This window comes from Pipistrellus kuhlii, unplaced genomic scaffold (genome assembly GCF_014108245.1).
Source record: "Pipistrellus kuhlii isolate mPipKuh1 unplaced genomic scaffold, mPipKuh1.p scaffold_m20_p_133, whole genome shotgun sequence".
NCBI classification, from domain to species: Eukaryota; Metazoa; Chordata; class Mammalia; order Chiroptera; family Vespertilionidae; genus Pipistrellus; species Pipistrellus kuhlii.
Genome location: NW_023425442.1, coordinates 242,245 through 269,748, shown reverse-complemented (window position 1 = coordinate 269,748; position 27,504 = coordinate 242,245). Strand labels below are relative to the sequence as shown.

The 27,504-nt window shown below is 50.4% G+C and overlaps 2 protein-coding genes and 1 long non-coding RNA gene across 8 annotated transcripts in view; 1 reads left to right on the top strand and 2 right to left on the bottom strand.

Annotated features, from left to right (window-relative positions):
* OGDH (oxoglutarate dehydrogenase) overlaps window positions 1-13,711 on the bottom strand; it is a 37,459-nt gene extending 23,748 nt beyond the window's left edge. For 4 of the 6 annotated variants that reach the window (XM_036436263.2, XM_036436265.2, XM_036436262.2 and 1 more), the window contains exons 1-2: window positions 13,561-13,711; window positions 5,141-5,389 (exon numbers count right to left, since the gene is read on the bottom strand). In XM_036436263.2, the coding sequence (XP_036292156.1) occupies window positions 5,141-5,362 (222 nt within the window). In that variant the 5' untranslated portion in view covers window positions 5,363-5,389; window positions 13,561-13,711. Of the gene's footprint in view, window positions 1-5,140; window positions 5,390-12,951; window positions 13,197-13,560 lie in introns of those variants that run through there. The other 2 variants (XM_045581110.1, XM_045581109.1) reach the window with 2 other exon arrangements.
* Window positions 13,712-18,464: 4,753 nt separating this feature from the next.
* On the bottom strand, window positions 18,465-20,812 carry LOC123652272. The gene is made up of 3 exons (XR_006741505.1): window positions 20,684-20,812; window positions 20,297-20,484; window positions 18,465-18,617 (listed from the first exon to the last, which is right to left on the bottom strand). It is a non-coding gene; the product is annotated as an uncharacterized LOC123652272 (long non-coding RNA).
* Window positions 20,813-20,971: 159 nt separating this feature from the next.
* TMED4 (transmembrane p24 trafficking protein 4) lies at window positions 20,972-23,572 on the top strand. Its single transcript, XM_036436296.2, has 5 exons — window positions 20,972-21,287; window positions 21,423-21,523; window positions 21,677-21,802; window positions 22,278-22,424; window positions 23,343-23,572. Exons 1-5 carry the CDS (start codon window positions 20,987-20,989, stop codon window positions 23,490-23,492), a joined length of 825 nt encoding a protein of 274 aa, XP_036292189.1. The 5' UTR covers window positions 20,972-20,986; the 3' UTR covers window positions 23,493-23,572.
* Window positions 23,573-27,504: the final 3,932 nt, after the last annotated feature.

Below are 27,504 nucleotides of genomic sequence, written 5' to 3'. Positions count from 1 at the left end.
GCACTTCCACGTCCCCTCACTCACCCCCAGCGCACACACGAATGCCTCAGCCCTCAGACCAGGAGACAACCTCAACAGCAAAGCCTTCTCCCTCCACGACCTGACATTTGGATTTTGTCTGCATGCACTTGCAAAACCTGTGCACTGCAACTTAAAATGGTCAAAAATCAAGGCCAGGGCTGGGCCTGCGTCCCACATGGCAGGGCACTGCTCCTCCGTCAGTGCGGGAGGCAGACTTAGCTGCTCCTCGGCCGCGCTGAGTCTAGTCCCCAGCTGTGTCTGCCTGTTCCACAACTCCCTCAGGAAGCCGTCCCCTCCAGGCCTGGACGGACCAACAGCCAGATGCAGACACTCAGTTCTCTGCCCACCGGGGAGGGGAGGGAAGGCACTGCCCGCGAAAGCCAGCGGTTCCACGCACAGGGCCATAGGCTGAAGCGACGTGCTCGCACCGGACGCGTCTCCGAGGTGAGCACGGTTAGAGGTGGCTCTCCACAGCCCGAGGCTGCCTCCGCGGCGAGAGGGCAGAGGGCAGGCGTCTGCGATGTGCTGATGGGCTTCTCCCTCTCGGGAGCAGCCAGACAGCGTCCTCAGAGCAGGTGCCAGGAAGGACAGCGCATGAGGGAGCTGGCTGTGAGAAGCCAAGGAGGGGTGGTCGCAGGCCCCAGGGAGGCCAGGTGGCAGCACTGGCAGACGGAAGGAGGCGAGGCTGGGACCAGGGCCAGGCAGGGCAGTGCGTGGGCAGGAGGGAGACAGCCCGTCCGCAGAGGGGTAGGCCTGGACCACCTCCCATGAGTGGGTTTAAGGCCTCAGCTTGTTGCCAAAATGACTTAAACTAAAACATAAGTTTTCAAGTGTAAACAAGGGTAACATTCTGGCCAAAACCAGTTTGGCTCAATGGATAGAGCGTCGGCTTGGGGACTGAAGGGTCCTGGGTTCGATTCTGGTCAAGGGCATGTACCTTGGTTGTGGGCATATCCCCAGTAGGGAGTGTGCAAGAGACAGCTGATCGATGACTCTCTCTCATCGATGTTTCTGACTATCTCTCTCCCTTCCTCTCTGTACAAAATCAATAAAAAATATATTAAAAAACAAACAAACAAAAAACAAACCAAGGGTAACATTCTAGCTGAAACGAAACCAGAATTGCTTCCTCTTATGGAACTACGGCATTTAAGTGACGTCCCGGAAGGCCATGCCCCGCCTCTGCTCCCCCTGCAGCCACAGCATCCCTCTTCCTCGGCTCTGTCCTGCGGAAGCTGGTCCAATGCACAGGATGTGCCCAACACACCCGCCGAGCTAATCCACAGGCTGACTCCCTCACCGGGCGCAAACTGATGGGGGGCGGGGCAGTCGGTCAGGTGGGGTGTCAGGATGCCAGGGGGTGTCTGGTGCAGTACTATGAATGGTGTCAGCTATGAACCTGGGACGCCCAGCGTTCAAGGCTCTACCCCACCTCAGAGAGGTGCTGACACTCACCAGGGACGTAGGCTGAGTGGTTCAGTGAGGCAAACAGACTTTGTCTCAGCACCAAGCTCCCGGCGGTGAGCAACACCAGAGCTGGGTCCCTGGGGCTTCAGGGCTGGAGAGTGGCAACCGCGCCACCTGGTGTCCCTCATGTGTCTCAAAGGCCCAAGGCGGCCAGCACGAGTGCGCGGCTCACAGGACGCCGCGTGCACGACGGAGCCACCACAGGCCAGCCTGCCCAGGCACGGGGCCTAGTCCCTGCTCCCTCCCTGCAGACCGGGCACAGCCAGGGAAGTCACTGGGCTCTCTTCACCTAGGACAGTGAGAGCATGGACACATGGACAGCCTCTACCTGCACAGCCCCCTGAGGGACAAGAAGGTGATTAGAACATGACCCTGGGTGACAAATGCTCATTTCAGCCACCAAAGCCCAGGACTCTGGGTTCTGGACTGCCTGAGCCATTTCTTCCTGTCCAATGCCACACCTGCTGTCTTTACCTTAGATGGGAACGCACTCACCGCCCACAAACACACCCCAATCACCTATGGACACCCTGGAACGGATCGAACCCCAGGTTCAAAGGCCATGGCACAGTGATAAACTAATGGCTGATCCGTTTCAGGCTCGAGCATGACACAGGCAACCATGGTAAGTTCTGGTACTGAGAGAGCTTTTTAATTTCTTAGTTAATCCTCACCCAAGGATATTTTCTCATTGATTTTTAGAGCGAGTAGAAGGAAGGGGGAGAGAAAAACAGATGTGAGAGAGACACATCGGATTGGCTGTCTCCTGCATGTGCCCCAACCAGGGCCAGGGGTCATGCCACAACTTGACTGGAATTGGACCCGGGACCCTTTAGTCCGTGGGCCAGCACTCCAAACACTGAGCCAAAATGGCCAGGGCACTAACAGAGCTTTCCAACGGATACTGACAAGCATCGCAGGGCAACAAGCCATCTCGGAGCACAGGTGCAGGGCCATCTTGAAACAAGGGTTTGGCCCATTAGCCCAATGGAGGCAGGGACTCGCTGGCCGGCAGGAGCCTGTCTCCCCGCCCCCTGCAGGGGCTCTCCCGGTCACAACATGCGGAAAACCCGGCACTGTCCCAGCACCAGGTGCCGTGCACATGGCCCGTTCACAGCTCTGCCGCGCAGGAAGAGGCTGCTCCGGGCGGCCTCTAAACCCTCCTCCTGCGTCCTGTCCTCTCTGCGCCAATGCCGGGCCTGCATCCTTCCTGAAAACATGGGTGACTGGCTGTCTGTACAGGACGCCCACATGTGGGAGTGATGGTCCATGGCCCACCCCCACAGAACCTGCTTTGGAGCTAAGCGGGTGGAAGAACAGCGCGCAGGACAGTGCTGGCCTTCAGACCGCCCACCTTACGGCCTGGCTCAGCGACCCCCAGTGGAGGACAGCAGGGCTGCGCCCAAGCCTGTCCAAGCACCCCCACTCTGCTGGGAGGCACTGGGGTCGGGGTCTGCCTGACTTGCTACCATGAAAACAGTTACGATGGAGGGTGCTGTTGGAGTATTCCTCAGTTACGGAAGCCAAGTGGCTTTGTGCTCCATCAGAGCAATGCTGCTGTTTTTAAGCCAGGTAGCTCACGAAAGAACATCTCCAAACAGTTTCACTCTCTCCTCTCCAGGTGTGCAAGCAAAGCATCCGCCAACTCCAAGGTCAGCAAGAAAAGCCGCCTCAGCTCTGCCCTATGGACCTGCTGAGAGTGCAAGACACACCCTGGCTTCTGCCCGAGACAAAGGTGGAGCCCATCACTCTGAGGAAGGACTACGGTGGCACCCCTTTGTCACGGGCGAGACTCACGTGCATTTGACGCTAATCTAAGAGGCCTGGGTGGCTCCACAAGGGGTCATACTCTGGAAAGGGAAGGCAGGGAGAGGCCTGAGCACAAGGTGACAGCCTGGCTGATTTACTCAAGAGACAAGCTCACAACTGTCCTTAGAGACCTGGCTTCAACCCCCAGCAGGTCATCTCCTCAGCACTTCCTTCTAGCCCACCTGTCCAGCTTGGACAAGGCCCAGAGCGCCTCCCGGGAACCAGGCCCCACCGGCTCCGGTGGCCCTGGAAACAGGAAGGCCCGCTAAATGCTGTGAGGTTCTAAGAGGCAGCACTTCTAGTGTGACAGAGCTGGTGGCTCCCGCAGTCACAGGAATAATCCAGTCGTGAATGTCACTAACACAGAGCTTACTCTAGGGGCCCAAGATTCACAAGGAAGGAAAAGAGCAATCAGGAGTGATGACATCACACCCTGGCCAGCTGCTCAGTGGTTAGAGCGTTGGCCCATGGACTGAAAGTTTTCGGGTTTAATTCTGGTCAAGGCATGTCTCTCGGTTGCAGACTTGACCCCCAGCACCTGTTGGGGCACATAAAGGAGGCAACCAATGAGGTGTCTCTCTTACATCAGTGTTTCTCTGTTTCTCACCCTCCCTTTCACTTTCTCTAAAATCAATGGAAAGCCCTAGCTGGTATGACTTGGTTGATAGAGCATCGGCCTGCAAATTAGAGGCTGCTGGGTTAAATTCCAGTCAGGGCACATGCCTGAGTTGCAGGCTTGATCCCCAGTAGGGGGCGTGCAGGAGGCAGCCAATCAATGATTCTCTCTCATTGTTGATGTTTCTCTCTCTCTCTCTCTCTGTCTCTCTCTCTGTCTCTCTCTCTCTCCCTCCCTCCCTCCCTCCCTTCTTCTCTGAAATCAATAAAAAAATATTTTTAAAAAATCAATGGAAAATAATCCTTGGGTGAGGATTGACAGCAACAACAACGAAGAGTGATGACGCCAGCCTGCACAGAACACATCCCCACACCTGCCCCCAGGCCTGGGCGCCTGGCAACCTGCCCTCCAGCTCCTGCACTGGCCACTGCCTGACTGAAAACCATGAAATGGTCATTAAAACACACAAACTCCCACTGGCCCAATGCTGTTAGGAAATTCTGCTCTGCCCGGTGTGGCTCAGTGGTTGAGCGTTGACCTATGAACAAGGCAGTCAGTTGAATTGTGGTCAGGGCACAGGCCTGAGCCGTGGGCTCAATCCCCAGTGTGGGGTGTGCAAGAGGTGGCGATGGATGATTCTCATCATTGATGTTTCTAACTCTCCCTCCCTCCCCCTTCCTCTCTGAAATCAATTACACACGTATATAAAACAAAGGAAAGAAAAAAAGCAATTCTGCCACTAAGTGTGCCCCGTACCAGCAAATGGTGAGGAGAAGCACTAAGGAGAACGTGCCCTACAGGTGGCACAGGGGTCCGAAGGAAGCCTTCCCGGATTTACTTCCCGGGACAGGAGGAAACCATGAGCATAAGGATCTGAACGGCACAGAAATCACAGGAGACGATTCAAGGTGTCCTCGGGACCCGGGCGAGGCGCGTCCTGCGGGCATCCCTCTGCTGCACCCCTTCTGGCTGGCTTCTCTTCCGCAGCATCCCTGCGAGGCTCCGCAAGTGGTGCCAGTGCATCCTGTGGAGGTCCTTGCGGGCGAGTGCGGTCTATTCCAAAGAGTGAGGCACGTGGTGAGGGAGCCGCCCCTCCCGGTTCCTGTCGGGCCGCTGGGGCTCCTGGCTGCTGCCTGCCTTCCTGCCCGAGGGCTCCTCGGGACACTTACCTGGGTGGCCAGCCACAGTCGGCTCCAAACACACAAGACCCGCTCCTGCGAGCCTTACCTTGTGGACGCTCTTGGGGTTCTCCAGCCAGGCATAGTACATCTCCTCCACGTAGTTGGAGCTAGTCCCGCTCAGGAAGGGCTCTGCAGCCATGGGGGCAGTGTAGCACCGGATCTGCCCAAACGTCCGAGCGGCTGCTGGTCTGTTCTGGGAAAATGTCTTAACAGTCTGTGAGGCCGTCAAGGGCCGCAACTTAGTGGCACAAGTCCTTAAGTGAAACATCCTTGGTGTGAAGTTTCTCACCACTGCCTGCACAAAAGGAAAACCGGAAAGAGCATGTTAGCAAGTGAAGCTCCTGGGGGAGGAGAGAGTTCAAGCACACAGTGGAGGGCACCTGCTCCAGTCCAGAAAGCACAACAGAGCGTGAGAGCGACCCACCCCAGCCTCAGGGCCAGGCCTTCACTCACAATCTGCCGTTTCACTTCTGGGATACAAACTATCACATAACAAACATGTAACGTCTCTAATCTGTAAGTGTGCACACTGCAGAAAACATTCTAGAAAAGACAAGGATGGACTGATTGCTGGTTAGATTTGGATGAACTCAAAATGAGAAACATTTTCTCCTTTACTCAGAAAACTACGGAGTACCTATTAGATTCACTATATTCTGGAGACTATAGAAAATTAGGGGAAATAATGCTCAAATAATTTATATTTGAGCAGAAGAAAAAGTATTAACATCACAGAGAAAGCACTGGGTGCTTGAGAGGCCCAGACAACGCCAACCCACGGGACTCACTCTGTCCCAGGCGCATCCCACACGCGGGGTGGGGAGGAGGGGAGGCAGAGAGTGGAAAAGTGTGAAGGACGCAGGGGCTGGGCAGGAACCTCTGATGCGGGACAGAAACCGCGGCCCAGAGGTTCGGAAGGAAAGCACTTACACAAATGCCTACCGCCCATGCACCCTGGTCAGCACCTGACATGTCAGGGCTGTTGGCAAACCCCACACACTCCCCGTCTGTCTCACAGCTCCGCTTTCTGAGTTCAGCTCAAGTTCCCCCCAAGGTCCCTGGGTCATGAAGAGCAGAGCCAGGCTCCAAGCTCATGCTTTCTGACCGCCAAGCCCCGTCCCGCCCGACCCTTCCAGAAGAACAGGAGGAACCTGGGATTGCGGGAGGGAGAAGGTGGGTAAGTTATTTGCTTCTGATCTGAACGGACCTTGCCCTTGAAGGTCACAATACCACTACATCTGATTTATAACTCCTCAAAAGCAGCCACTTTATAAAAGCTGACTGCCCAACACGAGCAAGTGTAAACTACTCCCAGAGGGCCCCGAACCACTTCCAAAAACCCAGCATGCCTCTTGGGGGACCCTGTCAGGAAGGGACCAGGCGACTTCCGGTCAGCAAAAGGGGCCCCAGGAGGACAGGGGCCCCTGGGGTGACCACATCGCTCTGCTTGGGCATATGGCTCAAGCAAGGCGCTCCGGAATTTGCCTCAAAGCAAGCACCTGGGCTGTGGTCGGAATCACCCCACCTCCACACCCACCTGAAAGAAACCCAAGCTCTGAGACATGTTAAGAATGAGCAGAAACAGCCAGGACCGGTTTGGCTCAATGGATAGAGCACATGTGTCAAACACAAGGCCCGCGGGCCAAATCCGTCCCGCCAGGTCTTGCAATGTGGGCTGCACCACGCTGTCATCACTACACTCCGCTGCGTTTCCATCACAATGACAGTTTATGACTGTTCAGTAAACCATTCGGCCCGCGATTTAGGCTGGAGTTTAGATTTTGGCCCCTTCTCTGATTGAGTTCGACACCCCTAGGATAGAGCGTCGGCTTGGGGACTGAAGGGACCCGGGTTCGATTCCGGTCAAGGGCATGTACGTTGGTTGCGGGCATATCCCCAGTGGGGGGTGTGCAAGAGGCAGCTGATCGATGACTCTCTCTCATTGATGTTTCTAACTATCTCTCTCCCTTCCTCTCTGTACAAAAATCAATAAAATATATTAAAAAAAAAAAAAAAAAAAAAAAAAAAAAAGAATGACCAGAAACAGCCAAAACCGGTTTGGCTCAGTGGATAGAGCGTCGGTCTGTAGACTGAAAGGCCCCAGGTTTGATTCCGGTCCAGGGCATGTACATTGGTTGCGGGCACATCCGGTAGAGGGTGTGCAGGAGGCAGCTGGTCGATGTTTCTCTCTCATTGGCGTTTCTAGCTCTCTATCTTTCTCCCTTCCTTTCTGTAAAAAATCAATAAAATATATTTTTTTAAAAAAAGAATGACCAGAAACAAATGTTCATAAACGGTCCTTTATTCCAGCAGGCGCCCTCACCCCCTTTCAGACCTCACGGACCACCAGTTGGCGACATCAGCTTTATACCGTTCATAAGGACCCTCCCTCTTGGCCTAAATACGATCAGATACACACAGGGACACAAATGGGCAGCTGGCGCTCCTGCTCAGAGGGGACCAGTCAGCAAAGGAGAAAGCTGCTTTAAAAACAAACTAAAATGAGACAAAAGCCTGCTCCTTAAAAACTGAAGACGAGTAAGCAACCTATTTTGGATATTGCTACAGAATGCAATCTTTTTTTTCTTATCTTAAAAGTCAAAAGTTTCAAGTTACTTCAGTGGTTCTCCCTGCACTCCACTACCTCCCACAAACAAGTTTAAGGTGGACAAAGGGCCACTGAGGACCCAGAGGGCAACAGCAGACAGACCATGGCTGCTCTCAATGTTGGGCTTTTTGGTGTTTTGTTTTTTAACTCAGGTCCAGAGGAAACGTGTGTTCCCTCCACCGCCATCCTTATCTAGGCAGCGGGACCCCAGAGTGGGTGTTTCTCCCGAACACGGCGGCATCTCCTCCGCCGTCACCCAGCTGCTGCAATGACGACCCCATGGGCCAATGTGTCTTCCCAACACGGTTCTTCATGACCTGAAGGTAAGCCACCTCCCAGGTCTGACCGGAGCGCCATGCGACCAGCACAGCACCCAGGAGAGCAGACTGCCTTTCAGATACCTGGGGGCCAGGACAGCCCTTCTCCCCACAACCTGCAGAACCATGAGCAGACACGCAGCTTACACTCCGGGTTCGATCCATCAGCCCGTCCCCCCAATCTCAGAGTTAAGAACAGCCCATCATGTGGGGAGACACCCACCAAACAGGCTGGTGGAAGCTCCAGCACGCCAACTCGGCCAGGAGGACACTTCTACTCAACAAGGTGCCGAGAGGTTCCGTGGGGAAAAGCACTCTTTTCAGCAGGTGATGTCGGACAACGGAACATTCACAGGCAAGAAGGAAGCGGCACCCCCCCAAAAAAAATTAACTAAAAATGGAGCTAAGACCAGATGTCAGAGCTGGAACTGTAAAACTCTTAGAAGTTTTACAAGTTCCAAGTTAAAATGGAGTGATTCTTTGTGGCTTTCAATGGTATCTTAGGAAACAAAAAATACAGCAAAACAAACAAAAAAAGGATACTATCAAGAGAAGACACAGAATAAGTGAAAATATCTGCAAATTATATAATTAAGGAACTGGATACAGAACATATGAAGAACTCCTATAACTCAATAAAAAAATAAACCGATCAAAACAGACAAAAGATACAAACATTTCCCCCAAAAAAGATACATGAACAGCCAATGAGCACAATAAAAGGTTCTCAGCGTCATTAGGAAAAGACAAATCAAAACAAGATACATGCATGTCACTCGAACTAGATACAATTAAAAACAAAACGGCAGGGTAGGGAGGACACGGACAAATTGGGAGCTCACACACCGCTGGTAGGAATGCAAACTGGTGCAGCCACTGAGGAAAACAGTCTGGCAGTTCCTCAGAGTTAAACAGAGAATTACCACAGACTCAGCAACTCCATTCTGAGGAACAGGACTAGAGAAGCTAAAACACATGTCCAGCCCTAGCTGCCTGGGTCAATGGACCGAGCTTCGGCCTGGCAACCGCTGTTCGAAGACCTGGAACTGCACAACTTAAACGGGTGAACTGTGTGGCACGGAAGTTAAACCTCAACAAGGCTGCTTATGTCCAGGAAAACTATAAGCGAATCTATCAATGCCAGTAAAGTACACAAGATGACACTACTTATAATCCACTATTTATGATATAAGTATAAGCCTATAGTTTGACAACAATAAGGTTTAAAAAGTAAAAACCAAAGCAAAATTTGCTAAGGGCTTGAAGCCCTGCCCACAGGAAAGGATCTGCTGGAATAAAGCACCCTTATCTGTGCCTGTACTTCCCCAGTCAGGCAGCACAACCCTAGGTCACCCCCCCGCCCCCAACATGGGGACATAGGCTGACTCCTGATGCCTATCGGCGTCACGCGGGCCAGGCAGAGGGCAATTAAAGAGGCAGCGTCAGCAGAACAGCTGTGGACAGCGTCTCGGGAAGTGAGTCTTGGAGGGCAAAGGGCACGCGTCATTAGGCGACTGTCACCCAGTGTTACCTGACTCATTTTGAAAATACTTTTTCTTTACTTTTCAGCTTCAGGCCCTTAAGGTTCTTTATTATTTTTAAAATATATTTTATTGATTTTTTTACAGAGAGGAAGAGAGAAGGAGAGAAAATTAGAAACAATATGATCATTGATCAGCTGAGCCCTGTACACTCCCTACTGGGGATGTGCTCGCAATCAAGGTACATGCCCTTGACCGGAATCGAACCTGGGACCTTTCAGTCCCCAGACCGATGCTCTATCCACTGAGCCACACCGGTTTTGGCCCCCTAAGGTTCTTGTAATGGGGCAGAGGACGACGCCGTCGCTCCACACCTGCCTTGATGTTTAGCGATGCGGAGAACCTGGGCACAGAGCACAGGATTGATTCTTCCTGGCGCTCATTGAGCTGAAAAGCTCAAACTCAATGTCTTTCCCCTGTGGCTTCATTAAACACAAACGAGAGACAGGAAAGGAGTTTAAACCACGGAGGCATTTTGCCTTCATGAGACGGACACGAGGATCCAGCAGCGGAAGGGCAAACAGGTGACTCTAACTTGTTGACTAACCTTAAACGCCTGTGATGATGATGCAAACGTGAAAGCTCACTCTAAAGTGGTCTCTGTGGTTAAAAAATTACATCTTATCAAGGAAAAAGACCAACCAAAGGTCTCTCTTAAAAAGCTGAAGTTCTCAAGGAAAACCTAAATGCAAGTTAATTTGGAGCGGGCAGCTGGCCAGACCTCTGGGAGGGACTTCCGCGCCCACAGGTAGAACCCCAAACAGCTTTCCGTCTGGGCTTCCGGGTTGACTGCCAGGCCCAGACTGACCTCGCTGGGAGGGGTCCTGGCGCAGTGCTCCTGGGTGCAGACCGACAGGCACGTCCAAAGGTGTTGATTGGAGTACAAATTATTAAATCTTTATGGAAAGCAAGGCCATTTACCAATGTTTATTAAAAACCTGTAAAAGCATAAACAGGACTTCCGTTCCTATTAACTGCAGCTAACAACATGAAATGCTACAGTGAAAACAGAGAGAGGAGCAGACTGGGAAGGGGCTTTGGGGCGAAAGAAAGAACAGCACTGAGTTCTTGCTGTGCTCTTTGCTCCATACATCCCAGACCACATGCCGGAGAAGCTGTTCCCAGGAACGCCAGCCAATGTGGACAGAAACCACACCAGAGCTGCTTCCTCCGGGCTGAAGACAAGAGGGCAGACTAACAGGACAGACATTTTCAGACAGTGATGGCCATACTTACAGAAAACTCTGTGGTCCAGCCCCATCCCACCTATAAGTCAGCAGAGATCAGGGGCTTCCATGCCCAGCAATGTCAGTGAGGCCAGGAGAGAAGCCTGGATTTCACCCCGCCAAACAAAAACAGGACCACACCCGCCCGCCCCAGACAGAGCGAAACCATAAGGCCCAACAGGGAATGTACACCCACACAGTAGATACCAATACCAGGCTGGGAGGGGTAATCAGGCATCACCATCCCCTCACCTCCCACTCCATCAATGTCAGAGGAAGCCTGTTTTACTCAAGAGATTTAAATGAGATCCAGTCTTGTAACATAAAGCCCAAATGTCCAGGCTGCATCAACAATCACTACCAAACCAAGAACAAAGATCTCCATTGAAACAAACAAGCAAACAAACAAACGAATCCATAGATACCAACACCAAGATGACATAGATGTTAGGGTATCTGGCAGGTTTTAAAGGAGTCAGCCTTAAAATGCTACCATGAGCAACTACAAACTTCTGCTTGAAACAAAAGAAAACTAGAAAGCCTCAGCAAAGAAATAGGAGATATAAAGAACTGAATGGAAACTCAGAACTGAAAATACAACCACCAACACAGAAACCTTGATGGGTTCAACTGCAGAATGGAGGAGAAAGAAGAAATCAGTGACTATGGAGTCAGAATAAAGGAAACCACACAACCTGAACAACAGAGAAAACAGACTGAAGGAAATGAACGGGGCCTTTGGGACAGGTGGGACTACCACAAAAGACCCAATGATGACACGAATAGATCAGCTGAATCCCAGGAGGAGGAAAAAGCCGGAGGTGCTGCAGAAGTATTCAGCGAAGTAACAGAGGGAACTTTCCAAGCCGAGTAAACCCCAGACAGAATAAACCTTAAGAAGTCCACTCCAAGACAAGGTAAACTTCTGGAAACTACAAACAACTTGAACAGCATATTTGTCAGAAATCATGGAGGCCTAGAGAAAGGGGGACAACACTTTTCAAGTGCAGATGGGAAATAACTGTCAACTCAGAATCCCATATCCAGCAAAAATTACCTTCAGAAATGAAAGGGGAATCAAATCCTTCTCAGCTGAAGAAAACCGAAGAGAAATTGCTGCCAGCTGACCTATCCTCTGTGAATGGCTAAAGGAATTTTTCTAAGCAGGAAGGACATGATAAAAGCAGGAACCTTGCCAACACCATGAAGGAAGGAAGGAAGAGAAAAAACAAAGATTGAGTCAATATAATTTCCTTCTCCATGCTTCTAAACTATGTGTAATGGCTAGAGCAAAAGTTACGTGTCTGATGTGGTTCTAAGTGTACGCAGAGAGAATCGTTCAGACAGTTTTCAATGAGGCAGCGTTTCTCCAGTTCACCCACCCTGACAAAAATCATGACCCCGGGGGACCTGTAAGTTGTGTATATATATATAACGAAATAACCAAACAACTACGGAAAAGCTACAAAAAGAGATGTGTGCAAAAACACTACATATCAACAAAGGTGACATTTCAAAACCACGTTCAAGTAACTTACAAGCAGTCAGGTCAAAGAAGGTGGAGAACCAGAAAACAGCACTGGCACTGGAGGGGCTCAGCAGGTAGCAGCCTGCCTGGTCTGCACACGGAAAGGCCCCAGGTTCCTCTCTCCCTCTCTCTCAACAGAAACACAGCCTCAGGTGAAGATCTTTTAAAAAGCAAATGAATGTGGGCAGTGGTCTCAAAAAGATAGTCACAGCATATTGATCCTTCTCCAACTTTAAGAGTAAGTCCTCAGCTAATTTGCAAAACCAGGAATAGTACTGTCTGTTTTCACCTGGGGAAGGTCTGCACGAAATCCCGGCGCCCACCCTAACGCTGCCCAGAGCAATGCCCTGCACTGGGCCCCCAGCACCAGCTGCGAGCAGGGCCGGTTCCGGGCGAGGCGCAGAGGGCAGGCTGTCCGCTGGGCCTGGTCTCACTCTGAGTGTCCGGGCACCTCTTACACTGTCAGCGGGGCCGTGCGAAAGGGAAGGTCCATCATAGGGTCTCCCTCCGGCATGGGCCTCCCAGCCTCCTGCAGAGGAGGAGGACGTGGGTGCTCGCCCCAGGGCCACAGAGGGAAGGTGGGCACGGGGGGTACTGAGCAGGGTAGGTGCTGAGGGCGCGGGATGCTGCGGCTAGCCGAGGGTGTCACCTCAAGCAGCACAGAGGAAGGACGGGGACGAGGGGCGCTGAGGGTGGCACGGAGCGAGGGCGGGGGGCACGGCGCACCTGGGGTGCTGCAGAGTCACTCCTCGCGCGGCATGCGCAGCCCTGGGCCCGCAACCACAGCGGCTTCAAGGGCGCGCCGTCCGTCTGTCCGTCCGTCAGTCCCTCCGGGCGCGCAGAGGACGCGGCTGGGCGGGCCCACGTGACGCCTCCTCGACCTTGGGAGTCACTCCGGTGGCGGGGCCATTCCTTTACGTCCGCCGCGCGGTCCGCCCCTCAGCCCGCCCCAGCCAATGGGGCGCCGCTCCGAAGCCCGCGCGACCTCCACGCGCTTCCGCACCCGCCAATCTCCGCCCGCCAGGCGGTGCCCGCCGCGCCATTGGCCGCCTCGGCCGTCCGTCAGACCCCCGTCCCGCCCACCCTCCCCCGTCAGCCTGGTTCCATCCAGCTTCGCTCCCTGTCACCGCGGCGCCGGCGACCACAGGGCGTGGTGGCCTCGGCTTCCACCGCGACTCCCGTGCTCTGCCCGGCGGGCGCAGAGCCTCCTCCACCCCGGCCCGGCCCGGCGGCAGCGCGCACTCACCTGCCTCCAGCTCAGCTCCACCCGAATGAGGCGCCGACACCCCGCTCCGGGGAACCAAACTCTCGACCCCGCCCAGGCGTGAGGCGTCAGCACGCAGCCCCGCCCGCGGGCGGTCTCCGTCGCGGGGCGGGGCGCTACGTCACAGAGTCGCGCCGCCTCCTTCCGCGTGGTCTCGGGCTGGGCGGGCGCGGGATTTGGGGGGGCGGGGGCGCAGGGGTGCCGGGCGGTGACCTTGGGCGCGCCCGGCCGATCGGCGGGCCAGGTCTGGAGAGGGGTGTTGGCGGGACCGGCTCCTGCGCGGGCAGCCGGAGGCCCGTGAGCGGAGCGGGGAGGCGGACGGAGGGGGAGAGGGAAGCGGGGGGCCCGGCGCGCACCGGTTACGTGGAGCCGTCAGGGACACAGGGGCTCCCCAAGTGGGCGTCGGCTGAGCCGTTACCTTCCGTTTTGCTAAGGAAGGACAAGCGGTGTTGGCAGGACATGGCTGGCCGTCAGACGCAGCGTTTCCCAATGTGAACATGGGGAAGTGAGCAGCCTGGGACTGAGGTCGATGGGTGGCCGTCAGTCCCACCGGAAACCAGCCCCTGGCGGCGCGGAGAAGCCCGTTCCCAGCGCCGGCCCGCGGCTCCCCGGTCCGTCCTTCCCCGGTTCGGCCAGGGGAGGCGTACCTCGGGCCCGGGAGCCCAGGTGGGCGGCGGTGTGGAGCTGGAACTTAGCTGCTCTGTCTTCCTGACCTGGGGGGTTATCTTGGATGTTTTTTGGCCAGTGGTACCGGTTTTCCTCTTTACGGTGATGGTAGTTTGCCTTGTAATAAATGGTTCCGTGTAAAGATTTTATTCGTTATAGATCGGTATCCAAAGGTCGCATGCCAGTGACTGACATCAGGGACACTGGGTGCCGCGCTGCCCCGAACGATTCTGTGTGCATTCGCAGCCTCTTCACGGTGCCCGGCAGTACCGCCGAGGGTCCGGAGATGACAGGGCCGCGATCTGACTGGAGCTCTGACCGTGGTAGGAGCACAGACGAGACGACACAAATAACGGGATCTGGGCCAGAATTCAGACCGGGACTCTGCCACTCACTCCGCTCTGACAGGGATGTAGAGCGATTTCTAAAGGGAAAGAGGTGTTTTAAGTGGGGAGGACTGTGCATATGCTTATAAGAACAAAGTCGAGCTGATGTGCGGGATCAGGGTCTGGAGACTGGGAGAAAGGGCAGGAACCAAGGATCTACCTCAGTATGTCCCTCTCCCCCCCCCCCCCCCCTTAAAAGATGGTGGTGAAGTGTTTAGGAAAATATTTGTCACTTAAAGTGTACAATTCAGCCCTAGCTGATTTGGCTCATTGATAGAGCGTTGGCCTGAAGACTAAAGGGTCAGAGGTTCGATTTCAGTCAAGGGCACATGCCCGGGGTGCCGCTCAATCTCCGGAGGGGGGGGGGGTGTTGCATGCAGGAGGCAGCCAATCCATGATTCTCTCATCATTGATGTTTTTATCTCCCTTCCTCTCTGAAATTAATAAAATTTTAAAATAAAGTGTACAATTCAGTAGCATTAATTACATTCACAGTGTTGTACAACCATCACCACTCTTTCCAAAATTTCTTCTCCACTCCAAACAGAAACTCTTCAACCATTAAGCAGTAACTTCCGTTTCATCTCCCCTTTCCCTTCTTCCTGTATTTTCTACCCCTATAAATGGACAACTCTGGTTATCTTATATAAGTGAATTCATACAGTATTTGCCCTTTTATGTGTCACTTATTTTCCTTAGCATGTTTCAAGGTTCATCCATGTTGTAACGTGTCAGAAATTTTTATGGCTGAACATATACCTTTGTATGAACATGCTGCACCTTGTCTATACATCATTTGATGGACATTTAGGCTTATTTCACCATTTGGCTATTGTGAATAATGCTACAATGACCACTGGCTTACAAGTATCTTGAGTACTTGTTTATAATTCCCTTTATAACACCTAGGAATAGCTGTGGAGGGCGATATGGTAATTCTGTGTCTAGCTTTTTAAGGAAATGTTTAACTGTTTCCCCGCAGTGGCGACACCATGTTGCATTCCCACCAGCAATGCATGAAGGTTCCAATTTCTCCATATCATCATCAATACTTCTTAATTTCTTTTTAAAAATGTATTATAGCCTTCTACTAGATATGAGGTGATCTCATTTTGGTCTTGATTTGCATTTCCTTATCACTATATGATGTCAAGAATCTTTTCATTTGTTTCAGCCATTTTTATTTTTATTTTATTTTATCTTATTTTTGTTTCAGCCACTTTTATATCTTCGTTGGAGGAAAGTCTATTCAAATCTTTTTTGAATTGGGTTTTTGTCTTGTTTTGTCTGAGTTCTTTATATATTATGCCTGTTAAATCTTTACCCGATATATAATTTATAAATATTTTCTCCCATTCTTTTCACGTTCTTTGTACTGTTCTTTGACAAACAAAAGTTTTAGATTTTGATGAAGTCCATTCTACCCATGTTTGTTATTATTACTCATATCTAAAAATCCATTGCCAAATCTGAAATCATGAAGATTTACCCCTATATTTCTTCTAAGAGTTTTATGGTTTTAGCATTTATATTTAGGTTGTTTATCCATTTTGATTTTATTTTTTAATATGATGTATGGCAGAGATTCAACTTCATCTTTTTTGCATGTGGAATTCCAGCTGTCCCAGCAACAGCTGTTGAAGAGATCATTCTTTTCCCATTGAATGGATTGGTATTCTCTTTGAAAAATCAGTGGACCATATATATTCGGTTTATTTCTGGACTCTCAATTCTGTTCCATTGGTCTGTATGCTATCTTTATGCCAGTGCCATACTATTTGATTACTGTAGCTCTGTAGTAATTTTTGAAATCCATAAGTGAATTCTCCAACTTTATCAAAATTATTTTGGCTATGTCAGTCCCCTCACAAATTCATATAAATGTAAAGTTTGGCTTTTCCACTTCTGCAAAAAAGGCTGTGGAAATTCTGATAGAGATTGTGTTGAATCTGTAGATTGTTTGGGTAGTTTTTACATTTTAACAATATTAAGTCTTCTAGACCATGAACATGTGCTGTTTTTTCCACTTATTTGTGTCTTCCTTAATTCCTTTCAGCAATGTGTTGTAATTTTTGGCATACAAGTCTTTTAATTTGGTTGTTCCTGATCTTACAGAAAAACGTTGTCTCTCATCATTAGGTTTGCTGTGAGATTTTCGTAGCTATCCTTCATTGTGTTGTGGAAGTTCTTTTCTATTCCTACTTTTCTGAATAGGTTTGAAATGAAAGGGTTAAATGCCTTTCTCCATCCATTGAGTAAGGATGTTTTCTCCCTTTTGTTCTATCATTGTGGTGTATTACATCGATTGATATTTCTCATGTTGAATTATCCTTGCATTCATAGGGCAAATCCCACTTGGTCATGATGTAAAATCATCTAAAGATGCAGTTGGATTTGGATTACTTGTATTTTGTTGAGGTTTATTATTTGTTATTGCTATTGAGTTTTGCATCTATATTCATAAGAGATATTGGTCTGATTTTCTTTTCTTATGATGTTTTTGGCTTTAGTAAATCAGTGTATTGCCAGCTTTATAGAATCGGTTAGGAAGTGTTCCCACTTCAGTTTGTTGGTAGAGCTTAAATAGGTTTGGTGTTAATTCTCCTTTAAATGGTTAATAGAATTCACCAGGGGGGAAAAAAAGAACAACAACAAAAAACAATTCACCTGGGAAGCCACCCATTCCATACCAGTTGTTTCTTAATTATGTTACTTTAGGTCTGTGGTCTGCAAACTGCTGCTCTCAAGCCACATGCGGCTCTTTGGCACCTTGAGTGTGGCTCTTCCACAAAATACCACGGCCTGGGCGAGTCTATTTTGAAGAAGTGGCGTTAGAAGAAGTTTAAGTTTAAATAATTTGGCTCTCAAAAGAAATTTCAATCGTTGTACTGTTGATATTTGGCTTTGTTGACTAATGAGTTTGCCAACCACTACTTTAGGTAATTTGTGTGTCGGAATTTGTCTATTTCATCTAAATTATCTTATTTGTTGGTGTGTGTTCACCGTATTATCTTATCCCTTTTATTTCCTTAAGGTCAGTAGTAATGTCTCTACTTTCATTTCTGATTTTAGTGACTTAAGTCTGTTTTTCTTTGTCAGTCTTGCTAAAGGTCTATTAATTTTGTTCATCTTTTCAGAGAACCAACTTTTGCTTTCATCGACTTTTTATCTCTAATTTTTATAATTTTTAAAAATCCTCACCTGAGGACATATTTGTTTGCTTGTTTTTGAAAGAGAAAACATCGATATGAGAAATATCCATCAGTTGCCTTCGGCCCTCGCCCCGAACCTGCAACCTGGGTATGTGCCCTGTTAGGATTTGAACCCACTGCCTTTTGGTTTACAGGATGACATGCCAATCAACTGAGCCACACTAAATAGATAAATAGCTATTTATCTCTATTTTTCATTTTTTCCTTTCTTCGTTTGGGTTTAGTTTGCCCCCCCCCTTCTCTTTTAGTTCTTCAAAATGTAGTTAGGTTACTGATTTTATAGCTTCTTTTTTAATGTAGACATTTATGACTGAATTCTCCTCTGAACACTGCCTTCATTGCATTCCATGGCTTTTGCTTAACATGCTTTTTCATCAAAGTATACATTCTTCATTATTGACAGATAGTTATACCAGATGGGTTGTAGGTGCTGGGGATAGAGAGGTGACTACCAGAGACAGGCAGTATTTATGTGATGGAGCTGCCCTTTAGGGTAAACCAACATGACAGCAATTGCTGGTTTCAAACCCATAAAATGGTAGTGTGATAGAGAATGGTGGTAACACTAATATTTAAATTTTATTTTAAATAGGTAACATATACACATGGTTTGAAAATAAAAGGATATTAAAAGGCCCTCGCTGATAAGGTGGCAGGTTCAATTCCCAGTCAGGGCACATGCCTGGATTGTGGGCTCCATCTCCAGTAGGGTGCTTTCATGAGGCATTTGGATCAATGGTTCTCACCAAGTTTCTAATTCCTCTCCTTCCTCTCTCTGAAATAAATAACAAAACAAAACAAAACAAAAAGGCAACCTGTTGAATGGGGAAAAAAATATTATGAAAAGTTCTAGTTTGCAAAATCTCTCTTGTACCTTTTACCTCATTATCTGCTGGCCTGCCAGACTCCTTTCCTGCCAGAAGTAACTATTTGTAGGATCATGAGGCAACTGGTATCAGTTGTGAAAGCAAAGGTGGAGGGAATTCAGGGCTTGCAGAGTGGCTATTTACCAACTAGAACAGAAGTATTTCTATTTTAATCAATACAGTCATACTGGTGTACATTGATTGAATATTCATGATACTTATAAATAATCTCTTAGCCGAGACCGGTTTGGCTCAATGGATAGAGCGTCGGCTTGGGTACTGAAGAAGGGTCCCGGGTTCGATTCCAGTCAAGGGCATGTACCTTGGTTGCGGGCATATCCCCACTAGGGCGTGTGCAAGAGGCAGCTGATCGATGACTCTCTCTCTCTCATCGATGTTTCTAACTCTCTCTCTCCCTTCTCTCTGTACAAAATCAATAAAAAATATATTTTAAAAAAATAAATAAAATAAAATAAATAATCTCTTATATTAATCTTAGTCTTCCAGTGTTTTTCCATCAAATACAAACACCAAAGATAATGTACTCTCTCTGCTCCTTGCTTTTCTTTTTTAAATCCTCACCCAAGGATATTTTTCCATTTTTTATTTTTATTTTTTAAAATATATTTTATTGATTTTTTTACAGAGAGGAAGAGAGGGATAGAGAGTTAGAAACATTGATGAGAGAAAGTCATCAATCAGCTGCCTCTTGCACACCCCCTACTGGGGATGGGCCAGCAACCAAGGTACATGCCCTTGACCGGAATCGAACCCGGGACCTTTCAGTCCGCAGGCCCAAGCTCTGTCCACTGAGCCAAACTGGTTTCGGCTCCATTTTTTTTAAAAAAGAGGGAGCGGAGGGGGAGACAGAGAGAGAGAAACAGACAGACATGGGTGAGAGATACATCAATTGGTTGCCTCCAACACGTGCCCTAACTAGGACGGGGGATCCAATCTATAATTGAGGTACACACCCTTAATTAGAATCGAACGTGGGACCCTTCAGTCCAAGGGCACATGCTCTATCCACTGAGCCAAACCCATTAGGGCTGCACCTTGCCTTTAAAACTTAGCAATAGCCGAGACCGGTTTGGCTCAATGGATAGAGCGTCGGCTTGGGGACTGAAAGGTCCCGGGTTCAATTCCGGTCAAGGGCATGTACCTTGGTTGCGGGCATATCCCCATTAGAGGGTGTGCAAGAGGCAGCTGATCGATGACTCTCTCTCATCGATGTTTCTAGCTCTCTATCTCCCTTCCTCTCTGTACAAAATAATAAAATATATTAAAAATAATAATAATAAAATAAATAAATAAAATAAAACTTAGCAATATATCCTGGAAATCTTTCTCTGTCAGTTTACAGAGCATGACCTCATTTTTCCCCAGTTGCATAATTGCATAGAGTAGTTGTTTGTTTGGGGGTTAGCTGAGCCTGTGCCATGTGTTGGCTGAGGCAGCTCCTCCAATGACTGGCCACTCAGTAGGGTGGGGTGACAGCTGGGTTTCAGGAGTGAAAATGGAAGCCGGAAGCCCAGGCTTCAGCCATGTCTGGCCAGCCAAGGCTCCGGTGGAGGGAAAAAGATCTCACCCCTCGATGGAAGAGCACATGGATCCGAGAAGGGAAGCATTGTAGGCACCAGTGTCTGCAGACTCTGCCTCACCACAAGGTGTCCACCGCCCCCTCTTCTTCACTTTAGTCTTTTAAAGGTTGAACCCACAGTCCTATATTCTAGGGTGGCTTTGTCTTTTCCTCTAAACGTCTTCGTTTCCTGTAAACTGCAAGACAAAATACCTGATTCAGATTAAACATTACTTAGAAAAGTATATTGTACCACTGGTGATCCTTATGTTTTACAATCAACTTTTGCCAGGACGGGATAACTTTAAAAACTAAGATCAAATCATTCCTCAAACATAATCCCCTAGGCTCTAGGGGCCTAGCAGGTTCTCATTTGCCAAAGCCCTTAGGTCTCACCGGCCTGACCCTCCACGCGCATCTAAGACGCATGCCTCCTTCCGCCCTCCGTCCCGGTCAGCCCCAGCCCGGGCCTCACTGCGTGCCCACGGCCGCCGCGCGGGCTGACGGGGAGGGGAGGGGAGGAGGGGGCGGGAGAGGCGTTTCTGCGCATGCGTACTTCACGCGCCGTGCTGCTGCGTCTGCTGGTGTGGTGCGCAGGCGCGCGCCCGTGCGCCGGCCAGGGGTGCGAGTTGGCAGGTGCTGGTACTGGGCTACGTCACTGAGGGCTGTCGGACCACCCCCGCCCCGGGCGTCCCGCGCATGCGCACTCTCCGCCTGCCCGCGCTCTTTGGCCTGGAAGACGCAGGACTGCGTCAGCGTGCGCGCTCTGCGTCCGGCCGAGCCGCGCCGCCTGGAAGCGGGGCGCAGGCGTGCGCATGCGCATTGCACGGAGGGCGCTCGGTGACAGGTGTCGAGTCCCCTCGGCGACTCGCGATGGGGTGGCCCGCTTTGCTGCTGCTCTTGCTGTGCGCGGTGCGCGTGCGGGGGCTCTACTTCCACATCGGCGAGACCGAGAAGCGCTGCTTCATCGAGGAAATCCCCGACGAGACCATGGTCATCGGTCAGGCGGGGTGGGGGTGGGGGTGGGGGTGGGGGTGGGCTGGGCCCTGCGTGTCCCTCAGGCGCGGCCGCGGTCCCCTTCGGAGTGTGGGAGCCGGCAGTCGAGGCGCATTGTGACATCTTTGTCGCTCCGCAGGGAACTACCGCACCCAGATGTGGGATAAGCAGAAGGAGGTCTTCCTGCCCTCGACACCGGGTCTGGGCATGCACGTGGAGGTGAAGGACCCCGAAGGCAAGGTAGGGCATCCACAGGCCGTGGCCTGTGCGCCCTGCAGACGGCGTCAGGCCGCCCTTCTCCAGAGCCCTGTGGGGTGTGCAGAACTAGGAGACCGCCCACTGCCCTGGAGAGGTCCGCGCAGGGGCTTCCACTGACCGCTGTGCTGGTTGCAGGTGGTGCTCTCGCGGCAGTATGGCTCGGAGGGACGCTTCACCTTCACCTCCCACACCCCCGGGGACCATCAGATCTGCCTGCACTCCAACTCCACCAGGATGGTGCTTTTTGCTGGTGGCAGACTGGTAAGAGGATGTTCTTGCATGCCTGGCCGGTGTGGCTCAGTGCTTGAGCTGCGAGTTGTGAATGAGAGGAAGTCACGGTTGGATTTCCCGTCTAGGGCACGTGCCTGGGTTGCAGGCTGGATCCCTAGTGGGGGGCGGGTAGGAGGCAGCCAATCAATGATTCTCTCCCATCAGTGATGTTTGTGTATCTATCTCCATCTCCCTTCCTCTCTGAAATCAATAAAATGACATTTTAAAAAAGGAAAAAAGTTCTTTCGCTGCTGCAGCTCAGAATTTCACTAGGTTCCAAAGTTTTGATTTATCTCCATCATTATTTGTGACCTTTGTGGCATAGTCACAATTGGGGAGACAGATGTTGCCCCTCTGTCCCACAGTCAGGGATGAGTGGGTTGCATCATCTGGAACATCGTCTGAGGCTCCCCCGCTCATGTTTCTTACCCTGTGGCTTTGGGGCTCTGACCCTGTGTCCTTGTAGCGCGTGCACCTAGACATCCAGGTTGGAGAGCATGCCAACAACTACCCTGAGATTGCTGCCAAGGACAAACTGACAGAGCTGCAGCTCCGAGCCCGCCAGCTGCTCGATCAGGTGGAGCAGATCCAGAAGGAGCAGGACTACCAAAGGGTAAGGGCATGTCGCTGTACTGGGACCTGGCCATTGACCTTTATACCCACCACACCCGCTGGAGTTTCTGCTTGGGGCCTTCCCAACGAACTGTTCCGAGAATGGAATGGAGGGTATTGATTTAGAGCAGCAATTTTAAACTTTTTCATCTCATGTGGCACACATAAATTAATTACCAAAATTTCTGTGGCACACCAAAAAATATACTTTTTTTTTTTTTCTGATCTGACAAAAAGTAGGTATAACTTTTTTGTTTGTTTTTTTGTTAATCCTTACCCGAGAATATTTTTTCCATTGATTTGATTTTTAGAGGTAATGGAAGGAAGTGGGGAGGAGTTGGGGAAAAGAGAGAGAAACATTGATGTGAGAGAGACACATTGATTGGTTGTCTCCCAACCAGGGCTGTGCCCTTGACTGGGAATCAAACCTGAGACCCTTTGGTTCCCAGGCTGATTGTCTAACCATTGGGCCATTGTCATCCAGGGTTAGGTCTAATTCTAATTCATTCATACTGGATGACTGTTGTTGGGTTGGCTCTTGTCATTTATTTATTTGACCATCTAAGAAAAAAGAAGTCAGTGCCTCTGCCTAAATAGTCACGTATTGCATTTTTTAAAAATGGTTGCTGCACAACGGTTGGAAATGTCTGGTCTAGAGGGCTCTTTTCAAGTGCTGTTCAATAGAGTAAAAATCTAAGCACCATCTGTTCACCTTGGGATCTGGCTTGAAATGGTAGGAGCATGACTTCATCGCTGTGGGGTGCATCCCGAGGTTGCACGCACTTCTGTGGGGCACTCCCAGAGGAGTCGGGCCGGCAGGCATTGGGTGTCATGGTTGAGTAGCCCTGTGGGAGGGGGTGGCTTACCCAGCCAGCACTGGTTTTCCCTGCACATTCGATCCCGGTCCGCTGTCCCACAGTATCGTGAAGAGCGCTTCCGTCTGACCAGTGAGAGCACCAACCAGAGGGTCCTGTGGTGGTCCATCACTCAGACCGTCATCCTCATCCTCACTGGCATCTGGCAGATGCGGCATCTCAAGAGCTTCTTTGAGGCCAAGAAGCTGGTGTAATGTCCTCTCCGAATGACCCTCTCACCTCAGTTATTTGGTACTTTCCCCACCCTATACCTTATCCACCTGGCTTGTGAGGGGGGGGAAGAAAATACATAAACCACATTGGTTCCCTGGCCGCAAAGCGTCCCGATCAGCCACTTGCTAATGATGGTTCTCAAGAACACAGGACGTTGATCCACGCTTTCAAAGGTTCTTGAGGTTTGTGCACAGTCAGATCTGACCCAGGACTAGGTCTCACTTCTCTCACCTCCAGTGATTTCCCGGCATCCTGTCACCACCTGAGCAAATGACGAGTCTCTCTGGTAACTTCTGTCCTCATCTACTCATGCAGTAAGCTACGGCAATGCCCCAAGAGGCCCTGCCTCCCTGCTCCCGTCAGTCCTGGGCTCTCCCAGTGGCTTTGTGAATGTAAATAAGGGGCAGAGGCCCTAGAGGATTGAAATGATTTTCTATATATTAGAACTATTTTTTGATAAAGTATATATTTTCTTTCCTAGTTTAAGTGTTAACTGCCTGTATGACTAGCAGAAAACACCAACAGCCCCTTGCATTCTGTCTGTCCACACTTTTTTGATAAGTACTATGGCAGCTCTCAGGATTCCAGCCGTCTGTGGGCCAGAAAGCAGACGTCCCCACTGCTGTCAAGGCCTTGAAGAGAGGGCCAAGCAGACTTCTCTGGGACACTTGAGATTTCACAAGACAGGACCTCGCTAAGAGTGTAGGGCAACCTCGCACAAGGCAGGGCACTCCTACCCACCCTCTCCCCTTGACCTTTATTTAAGCTAAGGTAAATGTCTTCATGGAACCAGGTTTGGTTCTTTATACAGATTTTTCCAGTGAAATAAAACGTGTTGTACTAGCTGTGTTTGAAATGAAGTGAGAGGTTACGGGCAGAGTGGAGGCATGTGGTTACAGAGGAAGGGCTACTGGCCTGGACTGCCCCTGCAGCTGCCTGGAGTGGACTGCAGCGTGTGGGCTCATAGTGCTAGGGCTTGTTCTGATCTCAGTCTTGGGATGTGAGTGGACAAGTGGTTCCTCATCCATTCACATGGGTCAACCAAGTAGAAACACCAGCAAGGGACTGTAGGAAGGGCTTAAGTCCCAGATCGTAAGTTTAAGCAGGTCTCACTACACATCCCTATGCCATCTTCTATAGGAAACAATACCATCAGTTGGCCCGTTTTTGATGTGTTTATTTCATGGATTTATTATTTATCTGACCTACAGAACTAAATTCTTTGTTTTTCTTTATTTCCTATATTATTCTACATATGTATCTGTTTTTACTTGTAAAAATATATGCAATTTAGACTTACGGGCATTGCCATTGAATATTTTTGTAATTATTTTTGAAATTCTACATTCTAATTCTGGATGGCCATGTTATCCCAGTAAGGGGAAATACCACAATTGATATATCTAAAATTCTTTGGATATTTTGAATAGGTTCCAGTTTTCTTCATGTTATAGTAAACAGGGAAACATGGAGCTGGCAGGCTGTGCAGGCCACTGGCCTGAGGCTGGGGGAGTCTGAGATATGTCGGAAAGGGAACCTGTGTCTACCCTGCGGCTGTTACTATGAATCCAGCCTGTAAGAGCCTGGAGTCTGTGGGAGGATGGAAGCTCCAGGTGAGAGCTGAGGCTGGCTTCAAAGTCTGCCAGCTGTAGACAGAATTGCATCTTGTTAATCCTCACCCAAAGGTATTTTTCCATTATTATTATTATTTTTATTTTTTTAAGGAAGTGGAAGAGGGAAGGAAAGACAGAAACATCAATGTGAGAGAAACCTTTATAGGTTGCCTCCTGCATGAGCCCTGAGCAGGGCTTGGTCCGGGAAAGAGCTGGCAACCAAGGTATGTGCCCTTGACTGGAATCGAACCCAATACCCTTTGGTCTGCAGGCTGGTGCTCTATCCACTGAGCCAAACCATCGAGGGCAACACGATTGCATCTAAATTGTCGATAGGTCTATGTCTATGTCTATTTCTCCTGTCAAGTTTTGATTGGAAGGGGAGTGGAATGAAACAGATATATGGCTATATTACACTACTAGCTGATAGGGCAGGTGAGAGGATTTCCATACTGCTGTGTGGTGTTCACAGTCATGACACCCTGAAAGTGTGTGTGTTTTTAACATGTTTTTATTCACTTCAGAGATTGGAGAGGGATAGAAACATCAGTGATGAGAATCATTGTTTGGGCACCTCCCACACACCTCCACTAGGGAATCCCAAAACCTGGCATTTGCCCTGGCCAGGAATCAAACTGTGACATCCTGGCTCAGGGGTGGACTCTCAATCAGAGCCAAACTGGCTAACATTAGAACAGGCCTAAATGTTTTTAAAATTCAGTTTGGCTCACAAAACTGAAGAAGCAGGTTTATGTTTGGGGTCGCATGATAGGCAGGATGACCCTCCAATGATGTCCATGTCCTAATCCCTGGAATTTTCGAATATGTTGCCTAACATGGCAAAGGGGATTAAGGTACTAACAGCTGATTTTAAAAGATTGTCCTGGATTACCTGGCTGTGCCCTGTATCGTCACAAGTTTCCTTAAAAGTGGCGGAGGGCAGCAAAGGAAGGTCTGATGGGACTTGAGGACTCAGCCCACTCGCTGTTGCTGGCTGTGAAGACAGATGGAGCAAGGGGCCTTCAGCAAGTTGCGAAAGGCAGGACAAACTGTTCCTCTAGTCTCCAAGGGAACGCGGCCCTGCCAACAGCCTGATTTCAATTCCGTGGGACCTGTCAGACTTCTGACCTACAGAACCATAAGTGAATTCCTGCGTTTTAAGCCACTAAGCTATGGTAATTGTTGTAGCAGCAATACCAAACTAATACAGGTGGGAACCAATAGTCCCCCCTTTTTTTGTCTTTAAATATATTTTTATTGATTTCGGAGAGGAAGTGAGCGAGAGAAACATCAATGATGAGAGAAAATCATTGATCTGCAGCCTCCAGCATGCCCCACACTGGGAATGGAGCCAGCAACCTGGATATGTGCCCCTGGCCAGAATCGGACCGGGGACCCCTTCACTCGCTGGCAGACGTTCCATCCATTGAGCCAAACTGACTAGACGTAGGGGTGTCGAACTCAATCAGGGAAGGGGCCAAAATCTAAAATCCAGCCTAAATCTCGGGCCGAATGGTTTACTGAACAGTCATAAACTGTCATTGTGATGGAAAAGCAGCGGAGTGCAGTGATGACAGCGCGGTGCGGGCCACATTGCAAGGCCTAGCGGGACGGATTTGGCCCGCGGGCCTTGTGTTTGACACGTGGACTAGAGCCTCGTTTTTCCCCCCAAAAAAAAACTATAAGGAAAAAGCGTATTTAAACAGTCGCAGAGGAAGTAAGTCATAGGGGAAATGACCCCAGGAAACAGGAGGCAAAAGAAAAAAAAGGGGGGGGGGCTGGAGCTTAGGAGAAAGCCAGAGAGACGGGGAAACGCGCCCAGGGGCAGGAACCCACATTCTTAACCAGGCTGTGCAGCTAGCTGATGGGCAGTCTTGTCTGGGAGCCCGGACAGACCTCCCTACCTGTGTCTCCTGCTACTCATCCTTCCAACCCTCGACCTGGCACAGACCTACCACTGGGGCTGTCCGAGCCCTGCTCCTTTGCCAGCCTCTGGCCGCCCCACGCCGCTCCCCCCGCGGCCACGGCGTTCCGGACGGCTGCTGCCCCACTGCCCGGCGGTCCGGCCGGACCACGTCTGCGGGCATCTCCTGGCGCAGGAGGGCAGGCAGCGCCCTCACAGACCGGACAGAGACCCGGCAGCTGGCAGGCGAGGGCGCGCATGAGGCCGCCACGGAGCCACGGGCAGCGGGGCCAGGGCGTAGGGCGAGGCCGACCAAAGACGCGCTAACGAGGGTCCAGCCGGAGCCTGCACCGGTGCACTAGCGGGCCGCGGGCCCGGCGGGCGCTGGGACCACCCGCACCCACCCGCCCGTCCCCGCAGCGGAGAGGCCCGCCGCGCCGCGTTAGGAGGCAGCGTCCAGGACGGGAGGATGCCCGG